General features: G+C 42.1%; 1 protein-coding gene across 1 annotated transcript in view; it reads right to left on the bottom strand.

Annotated features, from left to right (window-relative positions):
• Positions 1 to 14,301: 14,301 nt before the first annotated feature.
• Positions 14,302 to 24,084, bottom strand: part of ephb4a (eph receptor B4a) — a 34,277-nt gene continuing 24,494 nt past the window's right edge. Inside the window, exons 5-17 of the mRNA XM_072375776.1 lie at positions 23,795 to 23,947; positions 21,989 to 22,324; positions 21,775 to 21,899; positions 21,307 to 21,472; positions 20,912 to 21,011; positions 19,621 to 19,685; positions 19,369 to 19,482; positions 18,745 to 18,992; positions 18,445 to 18,660; positions 18,203 to 18,352; positions 17,747 to 17,940; positions 15,581 to 15,739; positions 14,302 to 15,414 (exon numbers count right to left, since the gene is read on the bottom strand). Of these exons, the coding sequence (XP_072231877.1) occupies positions 15,312 to 15,414; positions 15,581 to 15,739; positions 17,747 to 17,940; positions 18,203 to 18,352; positions 18,445 to 18,660; positions 18,745 to 18,992; positions 19,369 to 19,482; positions 19,621 to 19,685; positions 20,912 to 21,011; positions 21,307 to 21,472; positions 21,775 to 21,899; positions 21,989 to 22,324; positions 23,795 to 23,947 (2,129 nt within the window). The 3' untranslated portion in view covers positions 14,302 to 15,311. The remainder of the gene's footprint in view (positions 15,415 to 15,580; positions 15,740 to 17,746; positions 17,941 to 18,202; positions 18,353 to 18,444; positions 18,661 to 18,744; positions 18,993 to 19,368; positions 19,483 to 19,620; positions 19,686 to 20,911; positions 21,012 to 21,306; positions 21,473 to 21,774; positions 21,900 to 21,988; positions 22,325 to 23,794; positions 23,948 to 24,084) is intronic.

The following is a 24,084-nucleotide window of genomic DNA, read 5'->3' on the forward strand; positions in this document are numbered from 1 at the left end:
TGTGACACAAAATGTTTTCTTATATTCCCACAGAGAGGACCGTCACATTAATCCTTAAATTTCCACTTTATTTTTCACTTAAATGGAGAGAGCGCCTTGTTTTACCACATGTGGCTCCCCCTTTTCCATTTGCAGAAATCTTTCTTTCCACCACACCCATGATCCCATACAAAACAGTGGGCCTATCTATATTTCTTCCACGTATTGGAATGAGAAATTACTACAGTCGTACTGAAACCGTCTGATCTAAGACGGAGTGTCTAACAAAGAGTAGGCAGGCACACAATCACATCTTAAGACGGCATAGCTTGGCATTTCACATCATTCTGCATGACATCAAATCAAATTAATATCAGATTGATTTGTTATTTGTTTGCCAGGCAGTGAAAATAGTCCTTTCAAAGCTATGTTTAAGATTTTAACTATGCTGCCACATCCTTGGAGAAAACTGTCAATCCAAAAGACTTCAGTAGTTGCTCAGTGTTTGCCCTGCTGGGTCTACGCCCCTCAGCATGCAATCTGCAAAATACCTCACATGTGCATAAAAAAAAAACGCACACACATTCATCACTTCTGTCAATTTGCTCTCAGATCTGATGCAGAAGGTTTTTTAAAGCAGGCTGCAGTCCCAGAGCAGATTGTATGGCAGCCAGCTGTCAGCAGAATGTAACTTTGATCAGCACCTTTCACAGATAAATGCTTTGCAAGCAGGGACAGGGAAATTTCCAGGTGTACAAGCCACCCAGTGAGCCTTTCCAGGACCCAAAAAAGTTGGGACACCGTGTGAAGTGCTGATAAAAACAGAATGCAATGATTTGTAAATCTCATAAACAAAAATTTTATTCGCAATAGGACAACATATCAAATGTTGCAAGGTGGACGTTTTGCTACTTCCTGAAAAATATTAGCTTAACTTGAATTTAATGGCAGTGACACGTTTAAAAAAAGTTGGGACGAGGGCAACAAAAGGCTGGAAAAGGCAACAGGTCAGTGACGTGATGGGGTATAAAATGAATGCCTGAGACAAAATGCATTCAGACTGATGTTCCTCAATGTAAAATTGTGAAGACCTTGAATATCTATTGTCCATAGTACAACATGTCATCAAAAGATGACACAAAGAAAGCCTGGAGAAAAACTGTTACTGGATGCCAGAGATCCTTGGACTCAGGCAGAGCTGCGTTAAAACCAGATGTGATTCTGTCGTGGAAATCCCTGCATTGGCTCAGAAACAACTACAGAAATCGCTGTCTTTGAACACACTTCCTCATGCAAAAGGGAAACTACATCTGAACATGATCCAGAAATGCTGTCATCTTCTCCGGGACCAAGCTCATTTCAAATGAGACAAAGTGGGAAACTGTTCTGTTCTCCCTTTTTTTGGGATATCATCCACGGACCATCTGGTTTGTTGTCAGCACTCTGGATCTGTGACGGTATGGGGCGCATTAGTGAGTTTATGGAGCTGGCAACTTGCACTTCTGGACAGACACCATCAAGCATGGCTTCGTCATCAAAGCTCCAAGTGATGGAGGAGCTTTCCCGTCATCCAGACCATTCTCCAAATCTAAATGAAAAACTTTCTTCCCTTTGCTCCATTTCAAAGTTGTTGACTGATGTCCAAGAAAAAAATTACATTTCAGTGACACCTGTATGAAATTTCAGCCTCCAGTAAGCAACAGGTTGTAGTCGGCGGCCATCTTTTTTATGGAGAGGCATCACAAACAACAGATTAAATGGTATGATGTAAATGTCCACCCATCAACCACCGGTTTCAGCACCAAAGCTCACTACAAAGTCTGTCTTTTCTAACCATGTTCCACGGATAAAGAACGCTAGAAACTGTAACTTCATTTAATTTTAAACTTTTTCTGTCATATAGTTTTAGTTCTTATCAAAGCAGTTCAGTTTGTCATAAAGAGGACAGTTACTGAATTATTTTAGTGGAATGATCCTTTAAAATGTAATGCTAAATAAGCCTGACTTTCAAACTTTACTTAATCGCAAAACCAGATTATTCATTTAGCCCTCATAATCTGCCAGTGACAATTTAAGTCTCACTTTCCCAAATCTGCTCTGCATCTCTGGAGCTCAACAGAATGTTTGCTTCCAGCAAAGCCAGATAAGCAAAGAGAAAGAAGATGCCAGCTCCTGTGTTGGGCTGTTCCGTTAAAAGCAATCATTTTCAGTCACGAGGGAGCTCAGATCGGGTGTATTTTTACACAGATTAACTGAGTCCAACATATCACTTGCTCAGAGGCAGAGGAAACTGCTTCCATTACAGATTTTAAGAGCTAGTTCAAGTAAGAGGCGCAGTTCTGCCAGAGGCGGTGGAATAAACCGAATCACACTCTGGTGAGGCTGCGTGCCGCCAATCGACCGCAATATTGAGGTAGATTATACGGCAGAGCATGCATGAAGCATGTTTTGTGAGAGTCTAAGTGCCACATGCCATCCTCCAGGCTGCAGTTGTTTCTCATTTTTTTGTTTTGCTTTTGAGTCATTGTGGCTGTCTCCACACCAGAGTGACGCTGCCACCTAGAGGCGATTTACTTGGATCGAGATGACGGTGGTTGAGGCTGATGCCATGCTGTGCAATGACATTCAAAACTAGTATTTATTAACAGCCAATTCATGACGAGTGACAGCTAATAAGCACGCAACACTGCAGCAGTTATTGAATATGCCACAACTTACTATATATCCCCAAAGCTTATGTCATCACACATGTCCCTTTGTTGGTCTCATTTTAATATTTTACAGAATTGGAATGTTTCATTTCATAATAACTAATCGTACCTTTAAATAAAAGATGCAAGCAGCATAACAACCAACTGACTGTCCCCTGCTGTTCAATTCATGCATCATTAAACCTCAACTTCTGCATCAGTGATGTTGACCCCGGCAGCCTGTCTTTCGGAGGTTCAAATTTGACAATGGCTCAAGTACAAGCCTCATTAGTGATCCCGAAGAACCAGATGCTTCTGTGGTTCAGCCGCATTTATCCTGTGGTCCTCTGCTTTGAAATCCCATCAAACGCCTGGTATTTCTTTCTAGGTCACCAGTGGAGGGCAAAAAAGGCTGCAACTACAATCCTTATTTTCACCCATGAATGATGGTTCTACTCCCTGCCCTCAGTTGCTGTCTTCTTCAAACACTCAACTGAATTAATTCTCTGGAAATATATCAAAGAAAAGATCATTTTATGATTTGAATGGATCATCTAGAGATGAGTTTGTGCTCAGGATGGTCCGATATTCTCTCACTGATTTGTTCTGCCATCTTATTAAATATGAAGGTGTGGCAGAGCTTTGCGCATTAAGCTGAACCTCCATCAGTTTTTATAAAATCAAGTGTTTGTCTCAAGGTGTTTACATGAAAACATCACTTCTAATTTCTTTTCTTTTTAATCTTTTTCGAACATTAGACTGCGCTGTTTTCCTGTTGTAACGTTGCAGTACTTCCCTCCCTCTCACCTGTATGTCATTGCAGGGCGTTTAGCCTCAAACTCGGCCAGTGAGAGGCCACATTCCCTCAGGTACAGCTCCAGTCGGCGTCGCTCCACCAGCCTCTGCGCTGCCTCCAGTATCTGAGAGGCCAAAGCCTCGGACTCATTCCTCTGGTCCGAGGTCTTGCTGCTTCGGGTTCCTGTCTTGGTCACAATGCTCCCTGAGGAGGCGGATGCCTTGGGCTTCTTACTGATGCCATAGAGGTCCTCCACTGAGTATTTCCCCCCCTTACCTCCTCCACCACGGCTGGCAAACATTTTATATGTAGATTCAGGTGCTGGAAGTGATTAGAAATCGCTCTTCGCTCCTCTTTTGCTCAGTTTTACCTGCTACATCTACTTTAGGCAAAAGCTGCGTCTGAGTTGGAAAGAAAACAACAAGGCAGTGCTATTTTAATAGAGATTCATGAAGATTTGAAAGATCCAGTCCCAGGATGTCAGACATCAAACTCTTAGAAACAAGAGCTTAAAGCACTGTGAAATATCAAAAAGTCTTCATTCTTCCTTTGAGGAGTCTATATCCAAAATAAAACAGAGCCAGTCCTGACATGTCAGCAGCAGCACCCAGTCACAAGCAATGTCTCCTGCTGATGTGAGGCGCTTCTTTGAGTAAAAAACAACAACAAGCAGATAGGGAAAGCAATCAGGATCTTTCTCGCTTTATCTCTCAAAGGAGGGACAGTGAGGGGATTTGTGAGCTTACATTTGTTCAGATTAAGAGAACGTATCTGCACTTCTGTATAATCAGTGGAGGCTGTTAGAGCCCAGCTTTCTGACCTTTCCATCACATCCAGAGAATTTGAGATTTTCATTGACTTTTTTTTAACCCACATGATAACTTGTTGTTGTGCCAGTGTCATCAGAACCAGCTCTCGTGCTGCCCACCAGCTCAGTGAACATGGCATCCTCTCAGAGTCTGGCTGTGACTTCAGGCCAAGTTAATGTGCTAGCCAAGCCCCCCCAGGGACTGCTTTTCACACAAACCATAAAGGATCCAGAATGTGTGAACCTTTCACCATCGGAGGGGACAGAAAATGTCTTATTACCAATGTCATGTTCAGAAGTAAGGACCAGGCAACCTCTGTTCAGCAAAAATGTGAAAGGAAATTTATGGGGAAAAAAGAAAGAGAAAGGGAGAGGAACAGGGGATGCTGCAGTTTAAAGGTTGATGCTGTTGGAGAGGATTACTTCTCCACACTATATGCAAGGAAATCCACCTCCTAATCTCCTGTGTACTTTGCTGTTAAATCTCATATTAGAAGCCAATAATGGAGAAGAAAAAAGTGTCTCCTGTCAAATACTGTAAGTCACTAATTTGATCCTCAGAGATGATTAAAACATACTTATTTACGTGCTCCGTATCTGGAAGCTTCAGTGGTTAAATGATGAGGAATAAAAGGACTATTGATGACTTAATGGGTGAATAAAAGGGCATCAACGCTCAGATGTCAATCTGACGGCCCAGTGATGCATCTGTTTAACCGTTTCTGCTCTTTCTTCTTCCAGCTGTCATGGCTACCAGGCATTACTCCTAAGCTGTACTCCTTCCTGCTTTTGCTGCAGTGGCTTTTAGAAGCAGAGATCATCTGGGATTAAGCTGCTATAATCACTCTTTCGATTGACCAGTCGCTCTGGCAGCTGTTGGAGGACAGCCTTGATCTTCCTACTGTAAATTACAGTATGCAGTGTTTCCACAGTCAGGGTGGACGCATGTGGGCCTCCGTCTTTTTCTAAGAAGTGGGATTAATTTGATGAGCGATGGGAAAAGATATAAAATTCTACATTTAGATTTCAGTGTGCGATTCTGTTCTCCACATTGTATAACTGTCATATCTGGGTTAGAGCAGTGAAGTTTGTCTTTAGTGATGTGTTGCGTAACTGTGCAAAGATAGATTTAGTCAGTCTAAAGATGTAGTAACTCAGGGGTATAGAGCACAAAACCACGATGGAATCCTACCATGTTTTTGTCTTTCTTCAACTTGTACATACTGTACCGTGATACGTAGGTGGTGAGCTCAACCGTGTGAAGAGTGAGCCCATTGCAGATGGAGACTTGCCCTCTTTCATCCAAAATCACACCACCACTGTTCAGGATTCCCACTCAGTGTCAGTGTTACTTACCTATAGATGCTTTATATGCAGTAGCAACAAAAAGATGAATTTTACTGCAGCGATGGGTTTACATGGGCCTGGGAAGACACTCCAAATAAAACCAAGTAATAGTTCTTGTTCTCATTGTTTCACTTTATAGTAAATGCATATAAATGTTCACCAGATACTGATGAAAATGACCAGTTAAGGTTTTGAGATGGTGGATGAAGATATTTTCATTAGAGGGTAATATTGTATCTTCTTGTCCACAGAATTTTATTCAACAGCTTTAGTTGATGTTACTTTTGAAATGAAGATTTTAAACAATGGATTATTTAGTCAGTAACATATCAAAATAAATCACTTTGTTGCAGATAAAGAGAGATCTTTCTGGATCCCCACATTTAACAAAGAATGGTGAAGTTGAAGTGACATTTTAGATCTTTATGAGTTGTTATCGCCTACACCATCACCATATATATATATATACATATATATATATATATATATATACATATATATATATATATATATATATATTCACACAGTATACACACACTGGTGCTTCGTTGTTAATGATCTGATGATGACACATATAATAGTATGTTTGTCAGTGGAGTCCAATTAGCACTATAACTTGAATCTTTATCTATATTTAGCATCTAATGCTCGTCTATTTTTACTTTAGCTGCATTTTTCCAACAACATATAGCTAGTTTTATTTATGTGAAGGGTCTGAATGCTTGTTCTATCGTTGAAGTTCAGTCACATGATTCATGTTGTATTTTCTATGGGTTCAGTATAACATTTTAAACCTTATAGAAGAAGATAACAGTCCTCACCTGTGAAGATCTGGTAGTTCTGTGATGTTTTTATGCGTTCACGCTCATGTTGTCTGTGTTATGGCAGCTGGTCCTGACAGATGTGCATGTTAGTGCTTACGAGTCTCTGATGTTCAGTCCAGAGAGAACAAACTTTTAGGTTTTCACCACTGAACATAAAGACATCAAAATGTCATCCCCTCTGTCTGTAAACATCTGAGACCTGAGAAAACCAGTCACTGAGAAAAGAACGTCACCCATCACTACCCTGACACACGTTTATCTTTGCTGAATGCCACTCGATCTGCTAAATATATGGGATAAAGTTTCTGTCATCTGCCAGTAATTGTTGCTGTTGTAGAATAGACTTAATCATCCCCCTTCTTCTGATCCTCTTAAGCCAAATGCTAACTCAAATCCACTCTTTCTTCCCCTGTTTACTGATTAGATTAAACTGTGAATGGTTTTAATACAGGGGGAATAAAAGACTGGAAGGTTACGCTAAAAACACAACCGGTGGAGCATCTCACAATGATTTATATCATCAGGCAGAACATTATTTACATGATTGGCTATAAAACGAGCATCTTGATGGTAAAAACATGAGAACACAGTACGTCATGTATCCTTAAGCACAAGTTAAAGCTCTTACCATGCATAAAAAGAAGGACAAACATATATTACAATATATACAATTGTCATCATACAATATTTTAAGATAAAAGACGATTTTATAAAAACTATTTTCTATAATGAGTTTTTGAACAAATACAAAGTGCCTTCATTCTTTCCAGAGTGTCTTTCCAGTGTCGTGTTCAGCCAAGAGAAACGTGCTCCTGTCACAGTCTGCCGCTGAGAGGCAGCAAAGCAACGCAGCAGAACAATCGTGATACTCTCTCAAAGTTATTATGCGAGAATTAAGCAAAATTGTACTCTGGTCGGCTCCCCTATGTGAGGTTTAAGGAAAACAGATGAATATTTTGAATGCTGAACATCTCGTGCGTAAAATCCAAGCATAGAACAGCTTCATACAGGATTCGTACGCTGGGGGAATACATTATGGATCTGTGTAATGTATTTGACCTGACTACAAATGAGAAGCACGCACCCCTGCGTTGCCCTATCTGCTCCAAGTGTCTATGTCAGATTGTGTCAACCCAGACTGCGGCGCAGGCTGCACACGGTGTTTTGGAGAGCACACTGCGCACAGACTGTGCCAACCAGGCATCAAAAGGCTTCGATGTGGGCGTGACACGTGCTGATTGTTGCAGAGAAGAAGATCGTCTGTTTTTTAATTCAGCTGATGTCGGATCCGATGCTGTTATTAGACCCTAATAACGGTCTCTACGCGCCAATATGCACGGTGTCACGGTGTGTTACGCATGCACTAAGTTTATGTCAGCTAAACATCGGTGTCATAATGAGCCGATGTTAATGACAGCAATCACTGCTCTCTGTCAAAAAATGTGAAATAAACAGAAGCCGCACTTTCTACACGCTAGAGGGAGCTCAAACCACAGTTAATACGCCCCCTAAAATATGTCAGTGTTTTCCTCTGTGAGTATGTTGTACACTTGGAGCTGGGTGGTGGTCGTTGCTGTTGTGAGCATATGAGCAGTGTTAAATTAGTTAGTATGCCCAGGATTGCATTTCTTTATTTCTGCAATATGATTACTGTCAAAACTGCACTCACTCACTCGCTCACTCGCACTTTAAACATTATAAACCCCGTTGTATTGCGTCCAGATGCTGGTTAAATCATAACCATATGCTCTTTGCTCATATTTCCAAGTGGACAACTATCTCTCACGCACACACACGCCCGCGCGCGCGCACACACAAACTGGCCTTCATTGCCCTGGAAACTGTCACAGTGTAAGGAGCTGAAAACACGCCTGTCGGTGGGGTCAGCACTAAACGTGAGTGGTCATGTTTTTACAGTATAAACAGCAGTTCTGACGCACTGTTGTTCTGAAACAGGCTGAAACACTCGGCGTAGGTTTGGGGAGGCACAAGGGGACAGAAAGGAAGGGGGGGGGGGGGGGGGGGGGATTGATCCAGCTTTCTGAGGAGATGCATTCATGCCGCTTAACATTTAAACACAAAAACTGTTCTCGGTGCAGCACTGCCTATATGTGGGTGATTGTGTATGTGGATGTTTTGCCTTTACTGCTCATTTGCTTTGTAAGCATTTATGAAAATAGCTCATTGAGGCTGTTGGTTGGCAAACAGTAATTAAAATGTAGAAAATGAAAGGGAGCCATCCAGTTAAGGTAAACAGCAATGACCACAATACAAATATGAAGACGAGACTTCCCTGTAATGACGAGAAACAGAACAAACAGACAAAACTGAAGAGTTTACTGTAGTACAATTTAAACAACTCTTTCTTGTTGCTTGGTAGTTTCCCCAAAGTTCAATAAACTTTGAATAAAACCAGCCTGAAAAGGCTGTTTCCAAATGACTTTTGGCTATGCATGTTTCAGCAGTTAGTAAAGATTTATCCTCAGCTGTGCAGAGGAGTTCGGTTGAGTTAGGACATAAAGGTGAGAGGTTAACCCTAAGACACACAAGTAAACTCATCAATCTCAGCACATGTCGACAAGTTCACAAAGATGATCAATCACACTGATCAGAAACATCTTTAACATGAGATGCTTCTTATCATGGCCTTTGTGTGAACCTCCCACCACTTCAGAAACACACGCACACCATCTTTCCTGCCACGCGAAGCCTCACTGCCCCTTCTTGTAGAACAATTTAATAGGTTCCTCCTACTTTTAATTCCCGACCAGCATAGCAGGCGTTGATGCATGTGGATTGAGTTTCAGAATATGGGGTGATTCACACACAGAAGTGGGAAGGTCACACTCCTTTTCATTCCCCCACTCAAGGCAAAGAGCACATCTCTGCAGAATGGAAAACAAAGGGGTGCCACAGGGGAGATGGATGGCTGGTGAAAGCTGAGACTGAGCAGGAACCTGCCAACACCTTCGGAGCGGCTGTTTGCTTATCCCAAAGTGTTAATGTCCATAATCACATTCTTTATCTATCACCTCCAACAAACACCTGATCTGATCTTAGAAGCCTGGTGAAGGAAAAGTGAAGATGTAACCTTTATTTGACTGATGGTTTTTAGACTAATGGAGATAAGATGTATACAAACCCAATTCCAAAAAACGTTTTGTATTTACATAGAACAGAAAACATGTGAGACATTTGAATTCGATGGTAGCAGCAGGTCTTAAAAAAGTTAGGATGGGGCCATGTCGTCCCCCCCCCCTCTTCTTTTAACATCAGTCTGTAAACATCTGAGACCTGAGGAAACCAGTCACTGGACCTTCTCTGAAAAAGATGGGGGAACGAACACGTTCCTGTACATTTCTACGTATATTTAGCATTGATTCTGCTTTCCATTGGCACCGATACACCCCCCATATCATGAGAGATGCAGGCTTTTGAACTAAGCACAGATAACAAGCCAAAAAGTCCCTCTCCTCTTTAGTCCGGAGGGCATAGCGTCCATGAAGTATTCTAAATTTCTGTTTGTCTGACCACAGAACAGTTTTCCACTTTGCCTCAGTCCATTTTAAAGCCCAGAGAAGACATCAGTGTTTTTGGATCATGTTCACAGATGCTTTCCTCTTTGCATGACAGAGCTTTAACCTGCTTAAGTGGATAAGATTGGGGAACTGTGCACACAGACAAGGATTTCTGCAGTTGTTTCGGAGCCTATCTGTTATTAATGCAGTGCTTTCTCAGGGCCTGAAGATCCACTGCTGATTTTCAGCCGTGTCGCTCGTGCACGTGGATGTCTTCTGATCCTCTGAAAGCTTTGATGGTATTATGTACTGTGGATGGCACGATATTCAAAGCACAATTGCTCTGAAATTGCTCCAAAATGTGAAGATTTTGGAGATTCTACTTCTCATCTTTACCTCTGAGAGACTCTGCATCTCTAAGGTGCTCTTTTTATGCCCCCGTCCCAACTTTTTTGAGACCTGTTTCTGCCATCAAATAATCAAATGTCTTACTGTCAACAATTAGCATGTTTTTGTAATGTTCTATTGAGAATAACATACAGAGCACAGAGCCACACTGTTGTGATACATGAGTGTTGTTTTGCAATGTCTTGCTGAAATAAGCAAGATCTCACATTTTCAAAAATACATGGATAGCAGCATTAGTTGTACCAAAGTCTTTAAATATTGCTCAGTGTTAACAGATGTGTGAGCTACTCTTAGCATGTGCATGGGAACCATCAATTAATCTTAAATGAGCTCAGATCAAGAGAAGACAGCGGCATTTTGGGTCTTTTTAAAATGATTTGTTTCTTTGCACGATAGAGTTTAAATGTACTTTTCTAAACAAATCTATGAACTGTATTCACTAATATTGATCTTCAGAATAGTTCCTGAGCCCATGCAGTGGTTTCCAAGAATTAATCATGTCTGTTTTGAATAGAGTGATCGCGGCCAGTCGGGATTAGATTGCAGATAATCTTTATACAAAGTTTGCATATTGTCTGCACATGTATTTTACACAGGGTAACAATTTTGGGGGAAAAATTGGGCAGAAATTCAAGTAATTCCAAATGAACTGAGATTCAAATAAAATAGATTAATTAGGAGCCTGAAACTTGATGATATATATACATATAAAATAAATCTTCCAATCACCTGGGAGACAGCAGGGGCTCGCAGTCGGAAGATTTCCGTTGATTAAATGAATTAAGTGCACAATGAAAAATAAACATTTTCATGATAATAATGTACTGCAGCATGAAGTATGATTACATTTTTAAAACCTTTATTTGACCAGGTGGACCAACGATAAACAAATTCTTATTTACAGCAATGACCTGGCACAGGCGCCTGCAAAGTCAACAGACATGCTGTGAAGCTGCAAAGAGGGACAACTTTCCCAGTGATCACATTTAATACGAAACAGAGTGGAAGCAGGGTGGAAGTGCTCTGCTGAGCCATGTGCCTCCTTCTTTCAGCGCAATCATGCGGCGTACACAAGTGAAAAAAAATAATCTTACCAGGCTGTTTCTTGGATTTGCTCAGAAATATTAGGCCATTTTGATCAAAATGTCTGCAAGCCATCTCTGGGAGGAAATCTGGCGCTAACAGAGTGGCACATCAAAGATCTGCTGCAGATCGAAAAAGATGACTGGCAGAGAATGAAAGCAGTCCAAGTTTGCAATTGACAACTGACTTTTCAAGATGCTTTTCCAGGAGGGGGGAAGAAATTGTTTGAAAGTAACTCATTTGTGTGACGTGCCGTTTGACCACATTGGAAAGAAAGTGTTCCTGATTGTTCCAGAGTTTCAGTCGGAGGAGGGAGATATAATCACTCCAGCATGGGGATCCAGTGTTTACATAAAGCTGGATTCAAGACAATTCATCTTTAAGTTTAAAATATATGCCTTGTGACATCTCCAACGTTATGGAGGTGTTGCACTGCGTTACAATACCTCCAAAAACACATATGTGATGCAGGATCACACTTTGATTCTCATGTTGTTCAGTGCTCCAGCCAGGGTGAAACTATTTCACCTTATCTTCCTCCCCTGTCACCCCCTCTTGCTTTCAAACCCATATGTACCTGTCCATCTGGTTAACCCCCACCTTTCCCAGCAATCAGCACTCACATACAAACTCTCCACACTTGAATGCACACAGGAATGTGAGGGGAATGACACAATCGAGCAAATGCAAAAAAAAAAACCTGGTTGGCCTGGTCTGTAGCTCTAATGAATGGCCATTCAGATTCACAGACAAAGCTGAGGCTAGTTTTGCACTATATGGAGAAGGGGGGGGGGGGGGGGTGTCAGGGGTCAGTCAAAGCACTGACAGGAGCAGAAACCAGAGATGAATGCCTGTCTCTCTCTTTCAAACCATGAATCACTCCAACACAGACTTTCAAGCACGCCAAAACGTATTGTAGGGTTGACATAAATAACAAGTGCTTCCAGTAACAGTTACTCATCTATTTAGCTCCACTTGTGCAGGTCTATAGTTTGCAGGCCACACAGGAGCAACAGAACAAGTGGAATGAGTCAAAAACAGACAGATAATCAAAGTATATTAATCAATGAACTTTTAGCAGCCCTCTCAGCTTAGCCTGGGTATGGTAGGAGATAGGAGGGGAGAGGCAAACAAAGTGTGTGAGAGAGAATTTAAGCTTCTGCTGCGCTATAAGCTGCTCTCAGCCCAAGGCACAGGAGAAGAAAAGAACATCTCTTCATGATTAAAAGGGCTGAGGACCAGGAAGGGAAACAGAGGGGACAAGCTTCGAAGCCTTGGGGGTAAGGGCTCCTTGCTGATGCAGACGAAAGGCATCAAGAAAGAAAAGCTGGGGCATTGTACGGGGGCTGAGAGTAAACTATATGCCGTACGGTCTCTGATCTCTGTCATTATTTAAAAAACGGGGCAACAGGACAGATGAGAGGCCAGTTTGTTACGTGAGCCACCAAGAAAACAGAAAAAAAATACCCCGTTAGACCTTTTACCGTAATGATCTCAGACAGTTCTGACAGGACATTAAGATAAAAGCCAATAATGAAACATTTATTTAATTCACATTAACTGGCAGTGGAATAAAAGCACATTAGAGAGCACAAAGGTCCTGTGATTTGGCAAAGGAGTGGCCTGATTTTCTTTGAATCCAGGTCAGAGGTATCATGGGTTGCTGGAACAGAGCAGAAACAGGTAAATCATAGATTTTCATTTGAGGTCCGCACACATTTCCGTCATCATGTGCATGATGATATCCGTGTTCATTTATACAGTTTTCACACTTCACTTGCTGAGTTTGACCGTTTACAGAGGCTATACGACACGTAGATAAGCTGAGAGTTGAGTCTTTGATGAGCGTAAACAAAATATACTTAATTTATTCAGTATTTAAAAGCTGCTTTTATTGAGATCTTCAACATCAAGACCATATCTCATGTAATCTTTGAATCTCTTTCATGACAATACCAGTGCTTATAACTAAAGCCTATAATGTACATTAGAAAAGGGAATGAATGATTTTTGCTGCCATACAATGACATATGCAGTTTATTGATTCAATTTCCTCTTCATTTAACGAGGCTGTTTTTATTGATTTTAGTGTTTTTTGGGCCAGATAAACGTCGTAACGTCATGGCATCGACTTGCTGAAATAAGCAACGTCTTCCCTGAAAAACACTTCTGGATGGCAGTATGCAAGTTGCTCCTTAATCAGTATATTTAATGGTGTCTCTGCAGTAAACCTCACACGCAGATGCATTCTTTCATGTAACTTTTTTTTTGGTTGTAGTTTTCTTTGGTGCATTTCCAGAGCTGTTCAGGCGCCTTTTTTTAAATGCACCACAGGTTCAGATTTCCTGCAGGAAAAATATTCATTAGCTAAATGTCAAAAGGGTCAGTGTTAGCCAGATGCAACTGAGGGAGTGTGAGTGGGGGTGGGAAGGGGGATTACCCAGAGTCTTTAGCATTCCACTTGCTAACATTGTTTGCATTCCTTGTAGAAAACTGTTTCGAGGAGCTACAAGCTGTTAGCTGTGGATTCTTTTCGTTACCAAATCTAAGAGCATAGTTTTGTAGTTTTGGAGAATTGTATTATCGTCTGACACAGAACCAGCGTCTGATGAAAGAAACTAATGCACCACATTTGAGTGTAAAGAAGGAGGAGCACCAGTCGACGATACAAGTTAGTGCAATCTAACTTAGCTGCCAGTTAACCCTTTAGCTTGAGAAAAAGTAAAAACTAATTGTGTGTTGTTGCAGAAGTGTTTTGTCAGAATTGAAAGACAGAAAAATACATTCAACTCAAAAGTTGACTGGCACTTGTCTGCTACTCACGCAACACAATGACTGAGGAGAGATCTTTGTTTTAGAAAATTGTCATTTAAGACCACAGAAACAAATGAATGGCACTGGAAATGAGGAATACACAATAAAGAGTAATAATAATAAAAAAAACGTTTCAATAAAGTCAATAAAAACAAGCTGAGAACAGATAGCTTTCGACCGAACAGTGTTCTCTGGTCTCTTAGTCCACTTGGTCCTTGTTCAAGTTGAATATGATAAAACGAGGCGGCCATCAGAAACATCTGGCAGAAACACGGCTCAAGAAGAAACGAATGGAATCACCGACGATTACGATTCACTCTGACATGACAAAAGTGCTGATATGTCTCTGTGCCTTTTTCTCCTCTCACATTGCTGATATGGTGGAGGAAGAGCCAGACGGAGGAAGATAACGAGTCTGATTAGGGCAAGTACAGCGTTCTCTTAAGTCTGCATTACACATCACACCTGAGTAAAGAAGAGGTAATGTTGAAATCAAATGGAGTAAAAAGGTACAATCCCACAGTTACAATGTTCAGCCTTAACATGAGAGGTGAAGTGATGTAAGACACCCAGGATGAAAGCAGTTTATTCCTAATTACACAACAATATGAAAGCTAAAAATGTTAGATTAGCGTTTGCTTTTTGTCTCTTTTGGTTGAAGTTCAAAGTGACATTTTGGAACAACAAATAAGCAAACGATCCATTTTCAGAATGAAGAGAAACTGTAAACGCTGGTCTGTCGTTCCTCTTGTTTTGGCACATGTACAGGGTCCTTTACATGGTGGATGTAAAAATACTGAACATGAACAGTAAAAATGAGGCAGAGTCACTCCAGGTGACAGGTTCCTGCCAGTTTCTGAACAAGTCTCATCAGTCATTCTTATCTGCTCAATTTATTTCCCTTTCTCCTGGTTATGAATACATTCTCCCATCTTCCCCGGAGTTCATGTTCAAACTAGGTTAAAGGAAAGAATCCAGAATGCTTTCAGGACACGGCTGCACACCTGTGTGCCGTGTTCACTTCCAGGTTAGAAGACAGGTCGGCTAGAAAGTCACAGTTGCCGTGCTCTTGTTCTGGAACGTCTGAATGCTGGAAAGGATTTTTCTCTGATGTCCAGCCAAAGTTACACCCATGTGTAGCAGATCCCTGAGCAAATGGAAAAAAAATTGACTTTCATTGTTTTTCAACAATTCTAATTCTAATAAAAAGCAGAAGCACTACTCCAGGAAACGTGTGAAAATCGCTGTTAAATGTGAACTGCAAAGTGATAAAAACACAATTTCAGATAAGTAAACTGGCAATAGGAACTGACTGTGTGGTGATCTGGGCCAGCTGGTCCACTGAGTTGAAGCCAGCCTGCAGGAAGCTGTCCTCGTAGCGCTCCATCTTGATGGCCCTCAGCCATTCCCCAATTGAAGCGCACGGTGAGAGGGCGAGAGGTGCACGCTGATCAAGCAGGGGGTAGGACGGCCTAGGGGACAAAGTCGAGAAACAATGGGATGCCTTACATACATAGTCACTAAAACTGCAGTAAGGAGCTTATATGTCTCTTGCAGCAACATTCCTGTTGACAAGCTAAGGTATCATCTCAGGCTGAGTGACTGACAGGAACAAACAATGGGGTTTGTCAGGGGTGCAGTGTCCTCTGCTGTATGTAACCAGCTGACAGGCAGAATGAGAAAGAAGGGAGATTGGCACAGCAAGTGGCTGACAGGTCACAGCAGGACATGGAGGTGCTATCTCAGACTAGGTAGAAGGAGGGTAATGTCTTTACTGTGACTGTCAGAACTTTAAATGGACTCTAAGAAAGAGACATTAGAGCCCTTTTCAGACGTGGAACATAAACATTGCCGGCCTCTGAGTGTTAACGTGACAGACTGTCACTTGGGCGTAGATCACTTTGACGCTGATGATCCTGATGGTGTCATTAAGAGATACTCATGACAGTGATGTATCGAGCCCTGATACAAACGTGATATTTGCCAAATGTGTGAAATTAGACAGTTTATGAAGCGAGGGACACTGAATAAGATTGCTTAACATAACAACATGTTAACAGCAGCCTAACATGCATGCTGCGGTTGTATAAAACATACCAGTGGTTATTCTTAAAGGTTCTTTTGCACTTACAGTAACAAATGTAGTTGATGTCAAATCGAAAAAATCATTAACTGTAATATCATCTGGAGTCACAGTCCACTGCCTCTTTGTGTCCACTAAGTGTGCGTCAAACAAAGAGAGGAGGCTGCAGCATGACTATAAATTAGACCAAAATGGCACTGAGAGCATGGTTTTCATCTGGATAAGTCACTGAGAACAGCAATGTTATGAAAATCCAGCTACTAAAAGGGAAAATCATAATATGATAATAAATAATAAAGCATTATTTAAAGAGCACTTTTCTTAACAATGTTACAAAGTGCTTCAGAAGAAGGGATTGGGTGGATCGAGTCAAATGGATTTCCTTGGACGGACTCAGTGTGCCTGATTTCAGCTGAGATGGGGGCTCTAATGGAAAAGGCCCAATTTCCCTCTGTGACAAACTGTGATCTGGGAACAGTTAGCAGGGCAGTATCTGTGAATCTCAGTGGTATGGAGGGAACATAACAGGTCAATATGTCTGAGATGATGTCCATTTAAGGTTTTTAAGGTGAGCAGAAAGCTCTTAAAATCAATATGAAATCTAACAGGGAGCTACGCAGGGAAGCAAGTACAAGAGTTTTATGTTCATGCTTTTTTCTCCCCATAATGAGTATAGCTGTGGCATTTTGAGTCAATTGGTGACAACTGAGGGAGCCCTGAATGACACCTAACTTTTTGTAAGTTAACGCTTGAAAGAAGCAACATGATTGGTGAGTTTGTCTTCAGTTGGAAAGAATAAGACTGAACATTACTGAACTGAACATAATGGTTGAATTTTAGAAAACTTTGGCCATTAAGATTTTAATTACAGAAAAACAAGCTGAGACTAGCAAAGCTGCTGCAATCTGGCAAAGAGGAAGCATCTAAACAGAGAACAGAAGAGGGCCGAGGACTGAGCCCTGCGGTACGCCACAAGTCAGCTGAGATGTTGAGATGGTAAAGTTATTTAAAGAGGCCGATAAACGTCTTTTAAAAAGATGTGAGCAAAATACTTAATTCCAACCCAGGACTCTTTAACAATGCAGGAGGACGTCGTGATCAACAGTAGTGATCAAGGTGGCTCTTACATATAAAAGAGCTAAAATTTAGATATGTAGAAGTTTGAACAGTTTGTTTTGTTTTGTTTTCTACTCAGACTACATAAAAACTACCAAATTTAATTTATTGAATCTAGAAAATAAGGCATTAAGCATTTGAGTTGCTCAAATCACAAAATACAGCTTTGATTTAGATGGAAAGTGACAAAAACGTGTTAATTCAGACATGAAGCTGACCCGTTCAGTTGCAGTCATTTCAATGTAAAGGCATGCATTTCCTTACTGATCTGCTCTCTTACCCTGCTCCGTCTTGAGCCACTATTTTCAGAGATGCGGGGTTGCGGATCAGTTTGTCCAAAGCACTAACGAGGTCTGCAAATCGAGGTCGTGCCGAGCGGTCCTTCTGCCAGCAGTCCAACATCAGCTGGTGCAGGTGGGTGGGGCAATCGGGCGGTGGGGGCAGCCGGTAATCTTGTTCTATGGCATTGATTACCTGACAGGGGGATAAATGATTACTGTTCAAACAAAACCAAATAAACTAAATGATATCTGGATCAATTTCGAGCTGTTTGAAGGGCGAGGAATTCAGCGAAGGAACAAACAGGAAGAAAAACCCATTTAACTGATAATATGAACAGATCAAACTATTTTAGAAAATAATAAATGCAACAGTTTAATGGTGGAAACCCTTTGCTCTGTGCTGTGAAAAGTCATTGTTTGGACTGTCGAAATGTGGGTTTTTTGCTTCAACTTACATCCTGGTTGCTCATGTCCCAATAGGGTCTCTCTCCAAAAGACATGACTTCCCACATAACAATGCCATAGCTCCACACGTCTGAGGCTGAGGTAAACTTTCTGAAGGCTATTGCCTCTGGTGCTGTCCAGCGAATGGGGATTTTACCTCCCTGCAGGGCAAATTTAACTGTCAGCTCTGTAAAAGTTTAACACTTCAAGAGAAATACTTTGCACAGTCCAATTTATTGTGCTGCTGTCTAACCAGGGAGCTGGTGTAGGTCGGGTCAGAGGAGTTCTCCTGCAGGAAGCGCGACAAGCCGAAGTCGGACACCTTGCACACCAAGTTGCTGTTGATCAGAATGTTACGGGCAGCCAGGTCTCTGTGGACGTAGCTCATCTCGGCCAGGTACTTCATGCCAGAGGCGATGCCACGCAACATACCCACCAGCTGGATGGGAGTGAACTGGCAGTCGTTGAGCTGAACAGAAGAGAGAAAAAGTTAAGCTGGAGAATGAGTGACATGACAGCGAGTCATGTGACATGTTCTCTGTGTCACGCTGACCCGTAGAAAAGAGTCCAGCGCTCCATTCTCCATGAACTCAGTGAGGATCATGACTGGACAGCTGGCAGTAATGATTCCTTCTAGGTGGATGATGTTGGGATGCTGGAACTGTCCCATGATGGACGCCTCGGACAGAAAATCTCTTCTCTGCTTGTCCGTGTAGCCTCCTTTCAGAGTCTTGATTGCTACGTAGTTTTCTTTTTTTCCTGGGATCTTCAGCCGTCCTCGACACACCTCTCCAAACTCGCCTGCAGCACACACAGACGCATAAACAGACATTAAGGCTGTTTTCTGCCACATTATGAGAACGACCGTCGTATTTAGCGAATGAAAAGCTCGCTTGCAGCATGCTGCGCCCTTTAGCTTAAATGAAGGCCACTCATGTTGGGGACATATTTATCAGTTAATTGGTTTATTTCTGCAGCTATATTGAATTTAGTCTGATAAAGTGGAGTCCAGACAGTGTTTTTAAACGAATCAATTTAAGTGACTAAATTAGCTACATTTTAATAATGTTATGTCTGACTAGAGCAGTCAGCCAAAAAGATAAGTGAATCATTTAAAGAGAAAGAGAACAACCAGTTACAGATTTATTATTGGTGGAAAAACATGGGTGGGGCTTACCGGCACCGATAACCTCCTCTATCTTGACAAAGGAAACATCGATTTCCTTGGCAAATTCTCGTACAGCCTCATTAGGGTCCTCGTAGGTGAAAGGGTCGATATAAACCTTGACCCCTGTGACATACAGACAAACAGAGCCGTGGGAAAAGAAAGCAGGGATGTGTTAGAGCCCGGTCACATTAGAAATGATTTTCCTGGCACGAACAAGATGTAAATCAACTGAGGTTTGGTGGCATGTCCTTAGTGGATTACCTTGGCCAACAAGGTACTGGTTGTTTTTGTCGCTCAGCTCCGGATCTTTAATTCGGCTGTGTCGGCTGCAGGCAGAAAGAGATCGTTATAAATACAACAAGATTAGGGTTGAGGTGCAGTTGTGTGAAGAATCAATGTTTAATTGGACTCTTTGGCAAGTATTCCAAATCCTTTGTCAGGCAAATGAGATGCAAATCCACCATCTAACAATGTGACTATTCAGATTGTATAACAGTCACACAAAACCTTGATAACTAAAACATTACAAAAAAGAAAAAAAACACAACTTTTTAGGATCATTTAGATTTTTTTGTAAAATTTAATAATGTAAAAATTGAATAGGCTATTTATTGATCGCCTTCGGTAAGACTTTCCTGTACAAAGAGGTCAGTTTAACTGGTCCTCTAGTGTTTTGAAGGTTGAGCTCAATCCCTTTTATTTAGTATATTTTTAACACAGAAAATTGCCTTGTTTTGAAATGCTTTTGCTGGCCTTAAACAGTCCTCGGAAATCTTAAAGACACAATACAAGATGACTTGTGGTAATGGTGAACATCTGAGCCAATCCCTGCAGGACTGCTCTTTGACTCAAGCAGCTCTATTATAATTCTGCTGGCGCAAACTCATCCCTACAAGACTGTAACAACCCTGTAGCTACTGGATCCCTGCCTTCCTCCATTCCTCTCCCTCTCCCACTTCATAAGCCTAAAATAGCAAGAAAGCACCACCCTCAGTTAGTGGCAGATCTGGGCCTCAGTTGCTGGTTTGTGTGTGTGTGTGTGCGTGTGTGTGTGTGTGTCACAAGGTCATAGCTATTGTTCTCCTGTCCTGTGGAAACAGGGTTGGGACGCCTGCATCCTGTCTTTCCCTGCCCTCTACCTCTACCGTCATCTCTCTCTCATACAAATGCAAGCACTTTCTCCCTTTCTCTCTTCTGTGATGGCATCCAGCACTATTTACTCAAACAATGAAGCCTAAGGAAAATGTTCTAATGAGCAGGATAGTTTTTAGCTGTGTAAGCAAAAGAAATCATAAGCATTGCTTTGTGCCTGAACTGTTTCACAGAGGGGGGAAAGAAATGTGTTGGTATCATAGTGCAAATCCACCGTTGATAAGATACGACATGTATAAACAAAAGAACAAAGTGGTGCAAAACCGTAAAATTGGGGTCACGGTTGTTATTAGTTTTCGATTTCCCACTCTTTCTTCCCCATTTCCTGTTATTTTGGCAGCTTCGTTGCCCTGCAAATCTATCTTGTTCTATGTCTCTTTTCCTTTTCCCTGGTTCTCACCGTATGCAGTAGGCAGCAACAAAGACGAAAGTGACAAGCAGCAGCATCCCGACTGCGATAAGGATGCCGGGTACCAAGAACTGGGAGGCAGAGTCATGTCCTTAGAGAGAAGACAGACAAAAGACACAGAGAAGAAAGAGTTAGAGAAATGCTGTCAGCAAAAGCCATAACAGGAATTTTACATTGATAGTAAATTATAAAAGGGACACGAGGAGAATGTATATCATCAAATAGACTCAATACAATGACACGGATGATGAATTCATAACAAGAAACCGAGCAAGGATTGATTATACAGAAAGTAACCCAGAAAAATAACCCAGTGGAAATATAAAAGGAATAGAGTAATAAGCATGAGACTCCTCTTCAAATAGAAAATAGACAATATTTCTTACCATCTGGCAGGGTGTGAAAGGTAGCTGCAGGACTGAAGCTCCCGTAACCTGCCAGGGTGCGCGCCCGGACCTGCACCTCGTACTGAGTGGCCCTGCGGAGGTCCGTCAACACGACCTGGTTTCTGTTGCTCTCTGTGTAGAGGCACTGATCGTCACTGCGCCTCTCCTATGAAGAGAAAAACTGGAGTTAGCTTGAAATGAAAACAAGAAGAAACCTCAGGGTGATCTACAGAGTTTAATATCTGCAGTCAAACTGACCTTTAGTGTGCTCTAACTATAGCACATTCAAAATAAAAGTCCTAAACACAAGAATGTTGCCTATGAAAAGGATCTATAAGCAACACAAACACATTACTTAGGCCACGCCCTGTTTGCCACTGTAGCTTTGTCTCTGCTCCTGAGCCTGCAAACAAACTCCTGACACCTGAATATTTAGCGAACAGGCAGTTGAGAGTTTTTGCCGGTTACCTTCTCACAGTAGCGTAGCTGATACTGCAGGATGTTGAAATGTGGCTGAGCTGGGACTGACCACTGCAGAGTCAGGCTGCTCTCCGTGGAGTCACTCTTCCGGATCACAGACACCAGCGTCGGCACTGCACAGAAGGAGGCAGAAATATAAATACCACGAGAAATTCTGACGCTTCACACCTTTTGACCTCATGCAGTTCTTCTCACTTCTCACCGTTATGGTTTGTGGTGATGTTGATGCTTTCACTGGCAGGTTCCTTGGCACTGAGCTGAGACACCCCGTTGAGCGCCTGGATGGTGAAGGTGTAAGTGGTGTGAGGCAGCAGGCCCCACACCTCCACCTTGCGACTCAGGAGGCCGTCCCGCGCTGGACGGTAGCTGGCGCTGTCTCCGCAGGGGAGACACGACCCCTTGGGCGACCTGCACACAGAGCACTTGATAGAGTAGCTCAGGTCTGTTCTGCCGCCGTTGTCCAGAGGCTCGTTCCACACGAGACTAAGTGTGGTGTCGTTCATCTGGGGTAAGATGCCACGTGGGGCTGAGGGAGTTCCTGCAGTGACAAAAAATTCAAAAAGTCAAATCACTTCTGCATCGTCTGTGTTGTAAATGTTTTAAATCAGGAAGTGAAGTATCATTCAAGCTCCTGTGACAGAACAAACAAAGCTGCAGCTGCATATTTACACACATGACAGAGGTATTGATCGGCTCATCAAACTCAAAAGAAGGCAAATATCTCCCAAAATGTCATCTAAATGCCTTTTCCTGCTTCTAACAGCAACACTGTGGTCAACTTCAAGCGTTGCAATTTTCTAAATCTGCCACACTGAATCAACTATGACATCATAGCAATATAAGTGCTAATCATTCTTCTTTCTGCCGCTGGAGATCATTCTCCAAATATTGTCCGAGTATTCCGTTAAAAGGTCAAATCATATTTCATTTTTAAGTGTCACAATACCCTGATGAAACTCCTCCAACACATGTACGTGCTTGTCTGATGTGTCAGACTGTTGCTGCTTTACCTTTCCGTGACCCACGCAGACAACAGCTGAAGAGGTTTCATTCAGCCTCAAAGCAGAACCGTGCTTTCGCAGTGGCTTTGCATCACAACATATGTGTTGCAGAATTCAACTGGTGCAATTACGCTCGTCTAAAGCAGTTTGATAATGATCCTCATTTGGAAATTGTGAGAAAATAGCTATTGCCTCAAGCCAAGCATAACTAATTAGCAAGACCACTCACACACTGTGAATCAGTATCACTTCCTGCAGTAGAGACAAAGCTTTGTCACTGAGCCTGCGGGTAACTTCACTGCTAATGGTGTTCTTATTGAAACCCCAAGTGGGACGACTTCCCACTCAATGTGGGTGCATATGAATTCTGAATTCAACATATGGGAATGGGAACTTTTCTTTGGTGATACACGTCTTAGCAAAGCTCTCTAATACCATCAAAACAGTCACAGTCATCTAAAATACTCACAGATGAAAACTGGTACAAATAAGCCTTTATAAGTGGTAAATAATTAAGATTAAACCTTTGTAACTTAGTAATAAAATTGGTGGGAACTGCTTCCGGTTGGTATCTATGTCACCACTGTGGAGAACAGAGCAAGTCAACAACCTAATGCTGAGTTTCACATTGTTTTACAACAGCTTTACGGCCATTCCAAGAGGCCGCACCCAATTTAAAAGTGCCCCCATTCACACATACAAAATGTGCCTGAACTGAAAGTCCTGAATCCTCATGGAGGTGTCACTTGAGACCTCCAATATCTACTTCATTTGAGAGAGAAAGGCCTCCCTACCCCCAATAACCTGCCACAAAAGACATGCATCTCAATACTCAGCAGTGGGACAAAGGAGGGCTGGCTGAATGACACCAGAGGGAAAGAGAAATAACACCCGAGGTGTTAAAAACGAATTGAAGAAGAGCAGAAGAAGGTAAAGAGAGCAGATGCTACTGTTCCTTAGCACCTCCATTTCTGCCTGTGGTTAACGACGGCTTCAAGCATACTTACTGGTGCACGGGGTGTCGGGAGAGTCTGATGGTGCACGTAGGTACCCAGGGCGACACGCACACTCTGACGCCCCCCTGATGGTGGCGTGGCTGAACCCCGGGCAGCCTTTACACTGTCCGTCTGTGCCTGACTTGAACTGACCCACAGGACACGCTGAAAAGCAGAGAGCAGGAGACCAGGGGACTCTAATCATTTCAGACTCTGGACTTTACAGTAAATCTTGACACTCACCGTGCTCTAAACAGAGCAGGGTCAGACTGAATTTGCAAATACAACCTCTTTTTTTCCCT

Source organism: Leuresthes tenuis, unplaced genomic scaffold (genome assembly GCF_036924035.1).
Source record: "Leuresthes tenuis unplaced genomic scaffold, fLeuTen1.0.hap1 SCAF_21, whole genome shotgun sequence".
Taxonomy (NCBI): domain Eukaryota; kingdom Metazoa; phylum Chordata; class Actinopteri; order Atheriniformes; family Atherinopsidae; genus Leuresthes; species Leuresthes tenuis.